The 18,076-nt window shown below is 36.9% G+C and overlaps 1 protein-coding gene across 1 annotated transcript; it reads right to left on the bottom strand.

The window, feature by feature from the left end:
- Positions 1 to 6,433: 6,433 nt before the first annotated feature.
- On the bottom strand, positions 6,434 to 11,264 carry LOC107823780 (uncharacterized). The gene is made up of 5 exons (XM_016650490.2): positions 11,125 to 11,264; positions 9,016 to 9,174; positions 8,411 to 8,462; positions 8,005 to 8,071; positions 6,434 to 6,669 (listed from the first exon to the last, which is right to left on the bottom strand). The coding sequence occupies exons 2-5, from the start codon at positions 9,169 to 9,171 to the stop codon at positions 6,579 to 6,581; spliced, it is 366 nt and encodes a 121-aa protein (XP_016505976.1). The 5' UTR covers positions 9,172 to 9,174; positions 11,125 to 11,264; the 3' UTR covers positions 6,434 to 6,578.
- Positions 11,265 to 18,076: the final 6,812 nt, after the last annotated feature.

Below are 18,076 nucleotides of genomic sequence, written 5' to 3'. Positions count from 1 at the left end.
TTATTACCCTGCTTGGGAAAGATGTAATGACATGCTAATTGCTTGGATGACTAACTCCTTAACCAGAGATATTTCTGTTAGTCTCATAGGATTTAACACGGCTAAAGACATATGGACAGACATTAATGAACGATTTGGTCAGTCTAATGGATCAAAGTATATACAAATCCAAAGGGAGATAAGTACAATAACCCAGGGATTCTCAGATATAGCTACATATTTTTCTAGGATGAAAGGTTTGTGGGATGAGTTAAATGCTGGTTATGTAGGACCAACTTGCACCTGTGGTGCTTTACCTAAACTTCTAGAAGATCAACGAATATTCCAATTTTTCAGTGGTTTAAATGACACTTATTCCTCCTGTAAGTCTAACACCATGATGATGTCCCCCATGCCATCAATCAGTAGAGCATATTCTATGCTTCAACATGATGAACATCAGAAGGAGAGTTCATCTCATGTTCCTAGTTTCTCCAATGATTCTGCATCATTCTCTACCTCAGTCAGTCAAGGGTCTCACAATAGGAACTTCCTTCAAAAGGTTCAATTTGAGCCTAAGAGGCAACCCTTATCAACTATTTCATGCAAATACTGTAAGAAGACTGGGCATACATTTGATAAATGCTACATGTTACATGGATTTCCTCAAGACTTTAAGTTTACCAAGAATAGGAAGGGTTCAGCTTCATGTGTTCAGAGTGCAGATGTTCCAACTCAACCTGGGAGTTCATCTTCTTCACCTCATGGTTTCACTAAGGAACAATATCAGCAAATCATGTCCTTGATTCAGTAGGCTCATATCACAGCTCCTCCAGTCCCTACTAGTTTCAATTCTGAGAGCCCTTTTGGTGAAAATGCTGCTTATGCCAATTTTGCAGGTATGTGTTATTCTGTAGTTAGTAGTTATGAGTTTCATGTGTGTGGATTATCACAGTTAGATGTAAATGTTTGCATTTTACACTCAGGTGCAACAAACCACATGACACCACATAAACATTTTCTTCACAATCTACAACCATTATTTGCTCCCTTTCTAATTACTCTACCTAATGGGTACAAAGTGAAAGTTATATCTACTGGTTCTTTACATTTAAGACATGATATTACTTTACACAATGTACTTCTTGTACCCTCTTTTCAATTTAATCTGATTTCCATTCACAAATTGCTTATTCAACTTGATTGTTGTGCAATTCTTACCAAATCTGTCTGTTTTCTACAAGCCCCTTCTCTGAAGAGGCCATTGGAAATTGGTAAAGCCGCAAAAGGGCTGTACTTTCTGCATCCTGATGTTTCACCAACTCCAGTATCTTGCTCTAATTCTCCTGCAATTAGTTCTTGCATTCCTGTAAATATGTGTAATTCCCATGTTTCCATTGTCAACCCTGTTTCTATTTGTGTTAGTAATTCTGTTTATGTTCCTACTTTGGAAGATCATAGTGCTTCTTGTATTTCCTCCAATAGTGGCAATAAAACTGATGTATTTTGGCATCAAAGACTAGGACACATGCCTTTTTACAAAATGAGGTCTATTTCTTGTTTGTCTGATAAACTCTCTTCTAAGCAACATTTTCATTGCTCTGTCTGTCCAATGGCTAGGCAACAGAGATTGCCCTTTCCTGAAAGTTCCACTCACTCTTCTATTCCTTTTCAACTAGTTCATATTGACATATGGGGACCATATCACACTAGCACCTACAATGTATTTAGATACTTTATCACCTTAGTTGATGATTATTCTAGAGTCACTTGGACTCACTTGTTGTCTTGTAAAAGTAATGCTCTCCCCATTTTAAAGGCCTTTGTTTCCATGGTTAAGGTCCATTTTCACTCTAATGTTCAGACATTCAGGTCCGACAATGCTTTTGAATTGGGGGGAGTTCTGAATGTAAGAAATTTTTTTCAGACAATGGCATTCTTCATCAGACTTCTATGCCTCATACTCCACAAAAAACGGGGTAGTTGAGAGAAAATATAAACATCTTTTAGAGGTCTCCGGGGCTTTACTGTTTTAATCAAAACTCCCTTTGAAATATTGGGGTGAATGTGTTTTAACTGCTACTTATCTTGTCAACAGGTTTCCTTCTACCATTTTAATGCATACTTCATCTTTTGAAAAACTCCATGGTACTCCTCCTTCTTACTCTCACTTAAGATCTTTTGGGTGCCTAGCTTATGCTTCTTCTCACAAGCCTGGTAGGGACAAGTTTCAACCTAGATCTATTGCAGCTGTGTTTCTTGGCTATCCATGTGGAAAGAAGGGCTACAAGCTTCTTAACTTGGATTCTCATTCAGTCTTTTGCTCCAGAGATGTGGTATTTTATGAGTCAATTTTTCCTTATCACTCTACTTCTCCTTCATCTTTTACTACCATCCCTCCTCCACATCCCTTTGTTGATGTTTCTTCACATGTTGTCTCCACAGCCCCACCATCTTCCCCTGCTCCTTCTTCTTCTTTCCAGCCACATGTATCTTCCTCTCCTCATCCTGATTCTTCTTCATCCCTCCACCTGATTCTTCTCCAATTTATGTTCCTTCTCCTTCATCACCTCTTCCTGTCAGAAAGTCATCTAGAACTGTCAATCCTCCTCACTATCTCTCAGATTATGTATGCTCTCATGTTCAACCCTCTGCACCTATTTCTTCTTCTACCAAGTTATCTACTTCTGACATCCATGCACATGAGCCTCAATACTATCAACAGGCAGCCTCTCATCCTGCTTGGCAGGCAGCCATGTTGAAAGAATTTGAGGCATTGGATGCCAACCAAACTTGGGATATAGTTGCTCTTCCTCCTCACAAGAAAGTTATCCCTTGTAAGTGGGTTTATAAAATTAAACAGAGATCGGATGGTTCCATTGAAAGATATAAAGCAAGATTAGTCATTAAAGGTGACACTCAACAAGAGGGTGTTAATTAAAATGAGATTTTCTCTCCTGTTGTTAAGCTTAGTACTATTAAATGTCTTTTAACTTTAGCTGTGAAAAGAAATTGGACTGTTTTTCAACTTGATGTTAACAATACTTTCCTTCATGGTGACCTTTATGAGGATGTGTATATGAAGGTTCCTCCTAGACTTGTCATCTCTTCTTCTGCTTCTGCTTCTTCTTCTTCCTCCCATTTAGTATGTAAACTCAGAAAGTCCTTGTATGGGCTTAAACAGGCTTCTAGACAATGGTTTTCTAAATTGTCTGAAGCCTTGGTTTCCAGAGGTTACACAGCCAGCAAAAATGATTATTCCTTGTTCACTAACAATTCTGATGGTTCCTTAGTAGTTCTTGCTGTCTATGTTGATGATATTCTCCTTGCTGGAGATAACATCTCTGAGTTGGATGCCTTGAAGGCTTTTCTGGATGCCCAATTTAAGATCAAGGATCTGGGATGTGTTCATTACTTTTTGGGGCTTGAGATCACTCCTCATCCTGCTGGTTATCTTATGAATCAGCACAAATATGCCTCAGACTTATTGGCAGAATTCAGTTGTCATTTTCACCAGTTGTTACTCCTCTTGATCCTTCTCTTAAGCTTTTGGTTGATATGAATGCACCTCCTGCTGATGCCAGTACCTATAGGCGCCTCATTGGCAAGCTTAATTTTCTGCAACACACACGACCAGATATCTCTTTTGCTATTCAATATTTAAGCCAGTTTTTGCAAAGACCTCAGACTCCACACATGCAGGCTGGTCTCCATGTCCTTAGATACATTATGAATGCACCTGCCCAAGGCATTCTTTTGTCTAATGCTGCTGATTTTTCCATTAAAGCTTATTCAGATTCTGATTGGGCAGCTTGTGCTAACTCTAGAAAATCAGTCACTGGGTTTTTCATCACCCTTGGGGATAGCCCCATATCTTGGAAGAGCAAGAAGCAACCCACCATCTCTCTATCATCTGTTGAGGCTGAATACAGGGCCCTCAGAATGGTTGTAGCTGAGTTGTCCTGGCTCCACCGACTTTTGGCTGATCTGGGATTGCCTATTTCTGCTCCCATACCTGTGTTTTGTGATAGTATGGCTGCCCTCCACATTGCTAAGAACCCTGTCTTCCACGAACGCACAAAATATATTGAGGTCGACTGTCATTTCGTCAGAGATTGTGTGTCTGATGGTATCATCTCTTTACATTATGTCTCCACAGACCAGCAGCTTGCAGATATTCTAATTAAGTCCTTGTATGGTGCTGTCCACAGAACTCTTTTGTCCAAGCTTGGGGTGTTCTCACCCTCCAGCTTGAAGGGGGTGTAAACGTGGGCTCATCTAAAGCCTTACTCATTACTCAGGCCCAAGTGAATGTCTTAGAGAACAAGCCCAACCCTTAGTTACATTTACAATACAATTAATAGTTTAGCCACTAAACTTGTACATATATATAGATAGTGAACATTCTAGAAAACTGATTTTTGTAATTGGTCTTGGTCATATCTGAAATAAGAAAAGTTCTTCGTTTCTTTCGTTCATTCTCTCTCACCCGAATTTAGGGTTCTAGCTCACAAGTTTTAATGGCGATCTGCCAATTTTGTATATCAACAGTTTGTCCGATGTCAATTACGACTGTTGATTCTGGTACTGGTTATTATTTGATTCGCTTTTTACTTGTCTTCGGTTCCTCACGTCATGTTATTATTCCACTATTTATTATAAGCCAATTTTACCCCGTACAGAAGTATTGGTGGCAACGGAAAGCCTGAATGCATTACTAACCTGCCGTTTAAACTCTTATACAACCTGAAAATGTGCAATAGTAAAGTTTTCAAAGTGACTCCCACATAAAGTTGATCCAGTAATGTGCCGTCTGTTTGACTGTCATTGGCTTAGCCTTATCTTCTCAATCAGTAAGCATCACGAAGGTCTGCTTATGCTTGTTCATTTCATCTAACAGCTGGTCCCTTAGTTGAGTCACAGTTCCATATGATTCATCAATTATCATTTGAGTCTTCCAATGCTTTGATACTTCTTGTTTCCATCCTTCTTCATAAAATTCATGAATATGTCATTTTAACTTTGGTTAAGGACTAATTACAATCGTTATTTTAAAAGGCATTTCGGGGCGAGCCCTGAGGCGATAGTGTGGGGCGAAAGTCTCAAGAGGCGCACGCCCAGCAATTCGGGATGTACGCCCGGACGTTTGAGGCGCGTTTTTGTAGTGACGTGTAAGGCCCAGAGACTTTTACAAATTAAAACAAAATTTGTTGAATAAGTCTTTCATATAATACCCAAATTCTCAAAAGTCAGCTTATAATTACTCAAAAAATTTAAAAAGGAACTGAAATATTAAATTTAAAAGTCAAGACCTTTTTTATTGATTGACGCCCTAATTTATGGTCTTTTCCAATTATTTATCTCGTCCGCTAGTGTGTTACTATCTCCCAAAAGCAACGAATAGTCAATATTTTTTTTTACAAATACAAAGAGAACTACTTTCTCCTTCACAGCAGCAAGTTCAAAGTTCAAATTGTAGGTTAGTCATCCTTTTTGTTCCTCAACGTAGAACACTATATTCTTTTCGACTCAAGTTACTTGTACTTGTAAGTAACGTATAAGTGATTGTTTTGACTATTTTTTTGTGGATGGAGCACATCTATATATATTTTTCACATATTTATAGTTTTCTTTAATTTTTATGCAATTTTACCTATTTATAAATATTTACTATAATTATATTTTTTTATAAAATATTAAATAAATACCTATGGGGCATACGCCTCACTGAGACATATGTAAAATGATTCGCCTAACGCCCACGCCTTTTAAAACACTAATTACAATGGTGTAGGCAACGCATAATCCATTCTTTGAAGAATAGAGACCACGAAATAGAACAAATAAATTCCATCTAACTTCATCAGAATGTATATATGGATAAATTTATTCATGACCTGTTAATAGATTTAACTTGTTTATTTTTTAAGCCGTTCAAATTTGATTTAACTTTCCTTTTTAAGTTTCTTTACTTTAATTTAACACGTTTGTATCGTAAAAGTTTATTGTAATTTAGGAGTTTGTTTGGACGTGAGTATATCTTTTTACATTGAAAAAAGAGATTGGATTTCGTTACACTAAAGTGTAGGAAGAACAAACGGCAAAAAGTCATTAAAGTTATAAAATTTGAGAAAAAAACAAATTGGGCTAGTTGATTTAAGTTAGCTTTCCTTAGTTCCTTTTAAGCTAAGAACAGCAGTTGTAGTCATAAAAAATGAAACTCTAGACCTACATAAGGATCTCACACACGCCATATACGACATAAATCAGACTTGCATTTTGCTTAATGCAGTTTCTCTCTTTTTCTTCATCGACTGTAAATTGGATACCTCATGAACACCACTACATTGGGGAATTTCACCACAAAACTCATCATGTCAACTTTTAAGTTGCTCAACAAAACTATAACTAAAATAACCAAGGCCAGTAAACCTACAAATTACCAAGAATGCAGTGAATATAAAATCATGATTTCGTTTAAAATATCATTCTGCAAGTTCTCGTATAATTTGTCTCACCTCTCATAACATAACTATGAAAAGTACAACGCTAAGCAAATGGCTCCAACCATCCTGGCCTTGCGAGGCCAAAAAATCACATTAGTACCTTTTGCCTCTAGATTCACTTCTAGAGACCATCACTCCTGAGAGCTTGTTGACCTCATACAGCAATGCGGCTGAGAACAAGAAGCTGCATAAGATCCAAAAATACCCAATCAGATTTACAAACATTATACTACCATGCAATCGGTATTCTATACATGCTCATGACAAGATGTGACATAATAACCAATCAATTATCCAAATATGTTGCGCCAAAATATTTGCCTCGTCAAAGTTACTCTAATGAAAACAATATTATTAAGAGTACAACATTCTGACAATAATGTGTTTACAATTTATTCACTGGTTTTCCTATTAGATGCAACAGTCTACTTGGAAATTTTCTACCATCTTTTATAATCAATCAAGTGGCCAAGCAGTAGAACCTGAGCTCTCCCTTTTAGAACAAAGGTAAAGAAACAAAACTGCAAGATGCTTTGGTACATGGTTCATCAAGGAACCACTTAGCCACGCTAAGGAGGGATAGAGGACCAGATTTTGATAATATAAAATGCGAGCAATTGGCTTGAACCAGCAGAGGGTTTTCCTCAAGTTTTAAACATAATGCAAATTTCTTTTTCCTTGTACTTTCTTGATTCCTCATTAAGAAAAGAGGTTTGTTTTCAGCTATTTAAAAAAAAATGATTAGTACTTTCAGCTAAGTTATTTACAGGAAGATAAGTAAGGTCAAAGTTCTCCAACCTTCCATCTCATTTTATATGAGCTTCTTTAGCTTAAGAGAAAAGTAAGGGGCTTGTTCGCCAGTATTTAAGCACACTTTGAAATTGCATGTGCAATTAGAGATGGCAAGATGGGTAATCCGCTAAATAAATACTCCCTCAGCCCCAATTTATGTGGTGGTGCTTGACGCGGCACAAAGTTTAAGAAAGAAAGGAAGACTTTTGAAACTCGTGGTCCGAAACAAGCCATAGATATTTGTGGTTGTAAATCATCTCATTAAATCATCTTATTAAGGGTTAAAGTAGGAAATTTAAAGTTAAATTGTTTTTAAATAAGTATGACATTCTTTTTGGGATAGACTAAAAAGGAAAGTATGACATGTAAAATGGGACAGAGGGAGTAGTTGTGCATGTGGAATTGAATGACTATCTTAACAACCCACTTATTACCCAAATATTACGGTGATGGAATGCCAGTTGATAGATTGGACATTTGTTCAGAAAGGAAGTCAAGCTTGACTCCGCTCATTAACCAATATACAAGCCTAAATTCTTTTGGATCAGCTGTTGATGAGAATGGCAGTCTGACATATAAAAGAAGAGAAGAGTAAAGAGAAAGGAAGGTGGAGATGATAGATTAGCATCAAAACAGCAATGCTGTAAGATCAGCAGTTGTAGGTGAGGAACAATAAACATAAATCTCTTTAATATTGGTAACTAGATGGTAGCTTTTAGGTCATTACCATGTCGTGATGCAGACTCGATGAACAGTGCTAGCAGCAATAAGAGCAACTACCTCTGCAAGTATAACTGCAATGAAACAGACAAATAGAACAGATTAAAAAATTAATTCACCCATACAGCTGCTGTATCTCATTACTAATGCAGGATATATGCTCCAAAAAAATTAGCATTAATTGGTTAACAAGTGACTTATACATATGGGATTGAATATTAAAATAAATATGCTAAGGAAAATATACAATAATTCCAATGTTACATCTAAGAAACTAAAATCTATTTTTATTTGTACTTAGAATATCAAAGCACATGACAGCATAAGCAAGATGGGTGTCAGAAAGTTATTCAGATCTTTAACAGAATTGATCGAAATACGACAATGGATAATTCAAAATATATCCCACTCACCAGCACCCCATCCACTCCTTACACCACATGTTTCTTGATAGTTTCCAATGAACTGCAGAGTAACACCAAGTCAAGCTCAATATCAGAATAGCTTGGTATAAACTGTTCTAGCAAAGCAACATGTGATACTTCAGTATGTGCAGCCATAAAATGCATGACAATCATGAGACTATGTAAAAAACGGTGAAGACTACGGTGGATCTAACAGCAAAATGATACAACAGGAAAGTGAATTGATCTCTAAAACGAAGATTTCTGCCACAAGATGACAGGGAGGAAAGATTACTTCTTAATTTCTTCCCTTCAAGTTTGGTCTCCCAACAGCTGAAAACAGAGAGCACACTGAAAACGTGTGCAATCAACCTCACAGTCAGTTTAGTATAAAGCTTGTATTTATATTCATAGGTTGTATCTGGTTAACTTGCTGGTGGAGAAAAAAGTAAGCTCCAGATACATTTGCAAATGAATAGAACAATTTCTACAAGAACAGCATACATCAAAATGCATACAGCTTTATTGTACAGGAATACAGACATTGTAAATTTTAACAGAACCTTTGAGACATTAACACAGCACTTCTTGATACGAGGAGGAATTTTTCTCACCGTTAGCAGCAAAATGAAGATGAGAGAACTAGTGAAACCTCCGAGAATCGTATACAATTCTGAAGATGCTAATTTCCCTCTATACACTTCTTGCAAAGAGAGTGTTGTGATGAACAGAAGAAAAGAATACAGCATCGAACTCCCAGATCCAGCCATGAACTTCAGGTGCACAAAAGAAAAAAACAATCAGACTGATGAATTGTTTAAAGGAAACACGTCAAAAGAAAAGAAAGAGGTCACAAATAAGCTCCAATTCATTTTAAACTTTCAAGGTATTATCAGGAAAGATTGACATCATGCGAGCTAGAAGCAACCTTATAGAAAAGCATTGAATAGAATGACTCATTACATTTAACGATTAAAAAAATTAACAGACAACAATGTACATTAATCCTTATTTTTAAACTAACTTTTATGCTATGTTGCGCGGACTCTCCAAAATGCTGTCGCACCTGTGTCGGATCCTCCAAAAGTATCCGACACGAATCCGAGCAACACGGCTTTTATGGAATTAGTATACTAAGGAAATAGTCAACACAGGAGATGAACTGGTACTGGGTTATGTTCTCCACCCACAAGCAATGTCGTTGAAGTGCATATAATAAATTGAAGCTGGGTGATATATTTGATTATCACTAATTGGGTGATAGTATTTGATTATCAGTATTTGAAAAGTTGTATACTGTTAAATACAAAACGGGAAAAACCACTTAGATGAAAAAGCTCTATCCCGCATTTGCATTTCCTTCACATCCAGCATTTTTGTCGATCATAAGCTTAGCACATTAATGACTACTTTGTGTACTCTCTTTGATTCTTAGTATGTGAGTAGAAGATAAAAGTTCACTAATTACTACACAAAATTAGTTTAGCGAGTAACCTGTAAACTATTATTCAACGTGAATAATTCTGATCAACAGAACATATGCTAAAAAGAACAGTTACCGATCAAAAAAACCAAAAGAGCATTTTGAGTGGTTTCTAACAAATTGAAGTGCCCTCTCCTCAGAATTTTTTTTCTTTAGTTTTAACAATGATTGCGGTCTGGGCTAATGTGTGCACACTTCAACAAAACCATCAGGTACTTGCACCTCCCACCAACACAAGTTTAATAACTCTACCTATCAAAGCTTAGGTATATGGAAAGAATTTACTCAGTGTCGCCTCTGCTGGGATTCGAACCTTTGTTAAGACATAAAACTTTCTGTCACTTCAACTCTTCGCTAGGTCATCCCCTCGGGGTTACCATCTCCTCACAATTCCGCTTAATTTTAGCCATATTAAATCCCAAAGTAGAAAAATTTTCTAACATTGTCACTGATCAAGAAACAAAGTTCCAGCAAAAGGCGAAAACTGAAAAGCGTAGAAAAGTGCCAACATTGTTGCAGCTTTAGTGAAGAAAGTGCGGCTAAACACCGAGCATAAAGTAACCCAACTTCAGGGCTTAAGGTGAACCTCAAGCAAGCCTATAACAACGCTGATTTGTCCACATTAGAGATAGCCATATCATTTGCCACCAACCATTTCGTAACAAAGCCATGTTAAAACCAGTTTTATGATATTAACTATCTCCGCTCCATTCAAATTTCAGCAATGCCTTAAACTGTATCATTGATCTTTAAACTTACTCTCTAAATGAACACAAAGTTAACAGCCAAAAAAACTGCTTCTAGGAAGCAGAAACGCCCATTTTCATAAACATATTCACTAAACTAAGACATGAATTATAAAGAACAAAACTTTATCCATTTTAGAGATAACCACTTTGTTTCCACAATTTTTTTCCTAAAACAGCACGACAGAAGCACTAACTTCTTGAAATTAACCCTTATATGATCCAATTCAGTGTTTGAACTCAGATACCAAACAACAATTACAAAGAGCAAGTAAAATTAAAAAGAAAACCCATTTTAAAATTAACCCTTATATGATCCAATTCAGTGTTTGAACTCAGATACCAAACAACAATTACAAAGAGCTAGTAAAATTAAAAAGAAAACCCATTTTTTCCTTTTCCTTGGTACATTGTAATAACTAATTGATTCTAAAATTATCTTGTAAAACTGTAAAAAGGAACTGTAAGAGGATAAAGGGGTTTTGAGCGCTCACCAGAATGCAATTTGAGACTTGGGATGTGAAACGAATAGAGCAAGAACAAAGTCGGATCGAGATTCCACCGGTTTAAGGAGAGGAGATTGGTAAGGGGAACTGAGCGACTTGTTGGGGGTGAATAAAAGGAAAAGAAGCAGCTAAACGGCGTCGTAAAGTACTAGAATTGTGAATAAATGAGGTACTCCGAAAATAAATTACGCAAACTTTGGGTAAATTACTAAATTGGTTTTTTTTTTTTTGGTCATTACTAAATTTTTTCCACTATATGTAGTTTGTACCATCGGAAAAGTGCCATTTGTGTCCCTCTATTATCGATAATTAGTTATTAGTACCCTCTGTTATACTTTCCTTCACTACTAATCTCTATCATTATCCATTTTAATATTCTTGCCCCCATCACTAACGGACCCTTTTAGAGAGAGACGTGGCGCAATCTTAAATAACAATATAACCATCTACCCATTTGGATCCCTTACTCGTTCAGCCCCGACCCGCTAACCCCCCCTTCCCCCTAAAAGAATGTAATCGTTTATTTCCTCTCCAAAGTTAAGGTTTTCCCCATCTGAAGCGTTTTTCCTCTGTTTTCTATCATCATCTCTATTTTCTTTCTTATTTTGTGTATAATTTTCACGACTAGGGAGTTACAATGTTAGAAGGGAGTTCGTCATCTCAAGAATGTATGTCGAGTAGGACATGCAAATGCAGATTGACTACACTCTACCTCATGGCTTACACTCCTTAGAACGCTGGTAGGAGATTCTACAAATATCCTAAACCTGAGGTTAATATCTTATATTCTATATATAATTCGTGTATGATAATTTTTTGATTTTTATTTTCTGAAATTTCACTTATAACATATTGTAAGATTTTATTTTTTGGAAAATTTCGTATGGTTATTTTGAATGGTCTGATGAAGTGTTATCGGACAGAGCTATGATAATTATTTGTAAGTTGAAAGCGCAAGTGGAGGCTGTCAAGATTGAAAGACTGAAATTGAAGGGAAAATTGGAAGCATTGGAGGCAATAAATGAGATTAAATGCAATAAAACAAGCATTTTGGAGTCTTCATTGGATACTATTTATCTGGAAAGGGACATATTGAAGGGGAAAAAATGAAGAAATGGAGGCTGCAAATCGCTGAGAAATGACCAATTCAAGGAAATTAGAAGCCAAAGTCTTGAAGATGAAGATCTTTACTATGATATCTTGGGTCCTATTTGCTTGCTTAATTGCAACTTCTATGATGAATATAAATGATAACTAGTTGGTGAAATCTAGTTTGTATTTTGTTAAGTTATCAGGTATGGTGAACTTAAGTGGAAGCAGTGTAGTATATATTTTTCTTTGGCTAATCGGATTTGTACTTTCCGAATTGTATATGTTGATTGCTCTTTGTGTTCACATATTTTTGTTGGTTAATATGATTTGATCTTCATGAACTTGTTGCGATATAAAAATGAGTCATACATGTTAACTGTTATTCAAACTACATAAATGAATTTGTACTTATTCAAATAACTACACTAACACTACTAGCAAAAGTTAACTGTCATTAAGAAAATAAACTGAATACTAGCAATAAGAAAACAAACTGAAATAGTCTAAATTACCCTTAACATTACTAGTAAAAGTTAATTGTCAAGTTACTGTTACATTGACACAGGTGCCATAACATAACCCCAAAATAAGTTACCACCTAGGTCATATTATGGCATCCAACTGTCAGTACCAATAAAGCATTAAAAACTAGAGTTAAATGTACTGTCGAAGTCATAAATTACTGTAATGACCCGGCCGGTCATTTTGAGTATCACAATCCAGTTTTCCCATTTACTTCTCAAATTGGGCTTTACAGTTATTGTGTGACTTGCCGGAGCAATTTGGTTCGGGTCCGATGAGGTTTTGGAATGAATTGGAACACTTAGTTCCAAGGTTTAAAGCTTAAGTTAAAATAGTGACCGGATATCGACTTATGTGAAAATGACCCCGAAATGGAGTTTTGATGATTCCAATAGCTCCGTATGATAATTTTGGATTTAGGAGCGTGTCAAAAAAATTATTTGAAGGTCCGTAGTGGAATTAGACTTGAAATGCCGAAAGTTAAATTTTTGAAAGATTTGACCGGGGTTTGACCTTTTGATATCGAGGTCGGAATCATATTTTTGAAATTGGAATAGCTTTGTTATGCCATTTATGACTTGTACGCAAAATTTGAGTTCATTCCGGATTGACTTGCTATATTTCGGCATCGAACCTAGAATGCTCGATGTCGATTCTTCAAGAATATGTGGTATCACATTAAGCAAATAAGCTCCAAATTCAGTTTTGATTAAAGTATTAGATTCGTATTGAAATTACAGAGCCATAGCAAAAAGAATCATTGAATTCGGACATCGTATGAGAGAGTTATGCCGATTTCCGTGTCTGGAATGATTTTTCCGTCGCCGCGAGCCCCCAGGGTAGCGTGGGGAGCTAGCCCTGGCACTGGAAATTTTGGGGTGCTGGAAACTGCACCACAGGCAGCGCCCTATGCTACCTGTGACGCCCGAAATAACTGAGGGTCTATAAAATGGGGTTCTTGCCATTTTTACTCATTTTTTAGTTTATGGAGCTCGGTGTAGGCGATACTTGGGCGATTTTTACGGGAAAATATTAGGGTAAGTGTTCCTTATCCTATATTGATTATATTTCATGATTCCATATTCATTTATATCATGAATCCGTGAATCTATGGGAAAAAAAAAACCAGATTTTTATAAAATCTTCCAAAAATATAAAATGAAGATTTGAAGGTCAATCCGATGTCAGAATTTGATCATTTTTGTATGGTTGACTCGTATCGGAATGGGTGTTCGGATTTTATAATTTTTATCGGGTTCCGATACGTGGGCCCCACAGGCGATGTTTGAGCTAAATTTTGGATTTTTATGGAAAATTAGCATTTTCATATGGAATTGATTCCTATACCTCGTGTTGATTGTATCGAATTATTTTGACTAAGATTCGAGGCTTTCGGAGGCCGAATCACGAGGAAAAGGTTTATTGGAATAAAGAATTTTCTTGGATTGAGGTAAGTAACTCTTCTAATCTTGGAGTTGAGGGTATGAACCCTGAATATATGTATTTTGTGAATTGTTGGGAGGTGACGCACATGCTAGGTGACGGGCGTGTGGGCGTGGACTATAGAAATTGTGACATAATTATTTATGTGGAATTTTATAGTTAAATAATCTTGGCATTTTCCGAGCGGTGTTATGTGTTAAAGAAATTGAGCTGAAAAGCATAATAAAAATCATGTTGAGGCTATGTGCCAGTATTATTGGGACCCACAGACATATTGCTGTAAATTATTGTGTTAAATTGAAAAGTCATACTCAGTCATATTTATTTCATTGCATATCATAACTCAGTTTTATGACTCTATTTTGATGCATAAAAATATTTTGGGTCGAATGCCCTGTTTTACTGAGATGCCCGAGTGGCTTGAGAGGTTTATGACTGACTGAGGCCGAGGGCCTGATTTATGTTTCATATTCATGGGATCGGGCTGCACGCCGCAGCATGTTGCATATTCATGGGATCGGGCTGCACGTCGCAGCATGTTTGATATCGGCTGAGGGCCTGATTTGTGAGGATGAGTGTGGATCGGGGCTGCCCGCCTGCAGCATACTTATGACTGAGTGAGGCCGAGGGCCTGATTGGTGAGGATGAGTGTGGATCGGGGCTGCCCGCCTGCAGCATACTTTATTATTATCGCACGTGAGTTGTCCGTGCAGATTATAGCGCTTGGGCTGAAGGAGCCCCTCCGGAGTCTGTACACACCCCCAGTGAGCGCAGGTACCTACTGAGTGCGAGTGCCGAGTGCTGAGTGACTGGGACGCATGAGTGATTGTGAGGCATGCCCGAGTGGCAAGAGTGATTGTGAGGTATGCCCGAGTGGCAAGAGTGATTGTGAGGTATGCCCGAGTGGCACGAGTGACTGTGAGGTTTGCCCGAGGGGCTATACATGATTGATATTCTGTCCGAGGGGCTGTTTATGATTTTATCATTGAGTTGCATCGCATTGTCATGCACACATGACATACAGGCATAGAGATGTATTTTTCCTCATGCTGTACAACATCACATCATTCATGATTTCTCACACATTTTTGACAGATGGGCATAGTGATGCATTTGTTTTACACGGGTTATCCAGAAGAAAAATAAAATATATTATTTATTATTGAGAAGATTTTTGGAGAAATTTATTGTTTTCAAACTATTCATATTATTGGCAACTTAGGCAAATAATTTGGGTTTTTTACTGAAGTATTTGAAAGAAAGAACTACTATTTTTGAAATCATTAGCTGGCTGAGTATTTTATCCCGGAGTTACTTCTGGTATTATTTGCTTTATGTTGTTATGGATTGTTGTGGACTATTGATTTTGGACCCGACCTTGGTAGAAGCTCGTCACTACTTTTAACCTACGGCTAGGTTTGTTACTTACTCAGTACATGGGGTCGGTTGTACTGATACTACACTTCTGCACATTGCGTGCAGATATTGGCTGATGTTGTTGCTGTGCTCAATGGTTGCGAGATTTGAAGATGTACATGCGTTCCGGTTGTAGTTGTCTCTTGTTCAGGGTAGCCTTAGGTTTATAAAAGCTCTGTTTATGTATTATTCAAACAGACTATGTATTTATTTCATTTTCGCTTTATATACTCTATTCTTAGAAGCTCATGATTTGTACTACCAGTTCTTGGGGAGATGTATCAGTTTTAGATTTTTTCTTTTAATTAATTTCATTGGAATTGGATAGTTAAAAATTGGCTTACCTAACGGGTTGGGTTAGGTATCATCACGACTAGTGGGTTTTTGGGTCGTGACAATTACAGCACCAAAACAATTTGTTTATACAAAATACCATTACTTCAAAAACATATTGTCCAGCATAATGTTTCACTTCCCCTTTCTTGCCTTAAGCTTTCCAATATTTTTCTGCGCCTGCAACTCCAACTGGTTAGTAGTTAGAGCTTCTTTCCCCTAGTCCTCTAGGTAATATGACAGAATTGAGGGCTAACTCACACTAGTTGAATCACCTTTTAATTTGATGACTCTTGTTCCAGATGTGATATTTGGTTGATGTCTCATTTGAATCCTTGTCCCCCATATATAATATAACTTTTGGCCTCAAAGCAAGGTCTTCTTCATCTGTGAAGTCTGGTAGAGAACATGTCGTACTAACAGCTTGCTAGAGCTTTTTTTGGTGAGGAAACACTGGTGTAGGAAATGAACACAAAAGGATTGAAGGAGCCTTTATTAGCTTGAGATTGTTCAGGCCTTGACAATGGTATCTCTTTATCAATATCTTCAAAATTTCAGTTGTCTTCCTTTTCTGTGTTAAAGTTCCCTTAGATGGTTGTCATTAAGAAATGAGACATTGTCAATTAAGTATATATCAATTGTTAAAGACTAATGATAGTAAAAGTTACCTTCTTACACACTCGTGTGTTGTGATTTGACTATCCACAGTTGCTGCGGTTCATAACCCTTCATTTTCTTGGCATAGACCATTCTCCTTGTCTCTTAATTGTTTCATCCTTTTGCCTAGTTCTCTTCACCTTAAGTCTACCAGTTAACTTCACTATCTGTGGTGGTTCCATTGCATCTGCAGGGACTAATATTTCTACCCTAACAGGCAGTATCTTGTATTAATAAGTCTTTAATATTGCCTCTTTGCAATACCACCAATGTATTCCCCGCAAAGGATTAAGACTTTTGTACACAAATGCCCTAATGGCATAAGGACATGGCATTCCAGATAGTTGCCAAGACCTACAGTTGCATTGCTTCAAGACCATGTTTACTGTGTTTATCAGGCCCTTCAGATATTTCATAGCCCCAGTCACCATTAAAGTGAACCACACATTTATGTGCAATCCTCAAATAACTTTTATAAAGCTTCATGGCATAAGGACTAAAGTCAGTAGTCCATGACTTCACTTTGTCCTCATGCTCTCTCAACATTTCCATCACCTTCATCCTAATGCCATCTAGCATCTTAATTATAGCTTTGTACCTTGCATCCAGGATCCATGCATTGAATAATTCTGTGAAGTTGTTATCCACAGTCATATTCTTGCATACAGTATCAAAGAATGATCTACACCATGACTGGGCAGGGTAATATAGCAAATCCTTCACTGCATTTTCATCCATCTCCTCTATCTTCTTCAATTGGTCATCAAAACCCTCCTCATATGTGCCTTATGCACTCCACCACATAAGCTTTTTCATTTTCCTAGATCTCCATCTTTTACACCTATTAGCCTCAATGTGTCTAACACAATACCTATGATTAGCTTCAGGTAAAATAATTTTCATTGCCTCAATCAAACCCTACAAATCATTAGAAAAACAATATGAGTTTAAAGAAACATATAGAACTATAAAAGAACATGGACAGAAACACTATATTTTGCATGTCTGAAATGAAAGTGTATCCTTCTCCCATGTTGAGATCCAGTGACCTCTTTAGCATTTCCAAAAATCAATCCCAAGTTCTCTTTGTTTCTTTGTCCACTATAGCCCAATTATAGGATAGAAATGATTTATTTAGTCAAGACCAACAATAACCAAAAGCCGACCCTTAGATTTTCCCTTCAAAAATATCCCATCTAGTCCAATAAAAGGTCTCATACCTTTCTTAAAACTCATTTTCAAAGCATGAAAACAAATATACATTCTTAAGAACGTCCTCTTATCTTCAAGAAGAGCATCTTTTGATAAATTAATTATTATATCACTTTCATGATTGCTAATCTTCAACTCATTAGCATAGACCTCTAGCTTGTTGTACTCATCTTTAAAACTTCCTTGTAGCTTATTCAAAATCAGTGTTTTTGTTCTCTTGCATTTGCCATGTCTTGCATTGAGCTCAAATGTAGATCTCAAATCA

This window comes from Nicotiana tabacum, chromosome 12 (assembly GCF_000715075.1).
Source record: "Nicotiana tabacum cultivar K326 chromosome 12, ASM71507v2, whole genome shotgun sequence".
Lineage (NCBI taxonomy): Eukaryota > Viridiplantae > Streptophyta > Magnoliopsida > Solanales > Solanaceae > Nicotiana > Nicotiana tabacum.
Note: the sequence above shows the minus strand (reverse complement) of the source record. Positions and strands in the feature narration are given on the sequence as shown.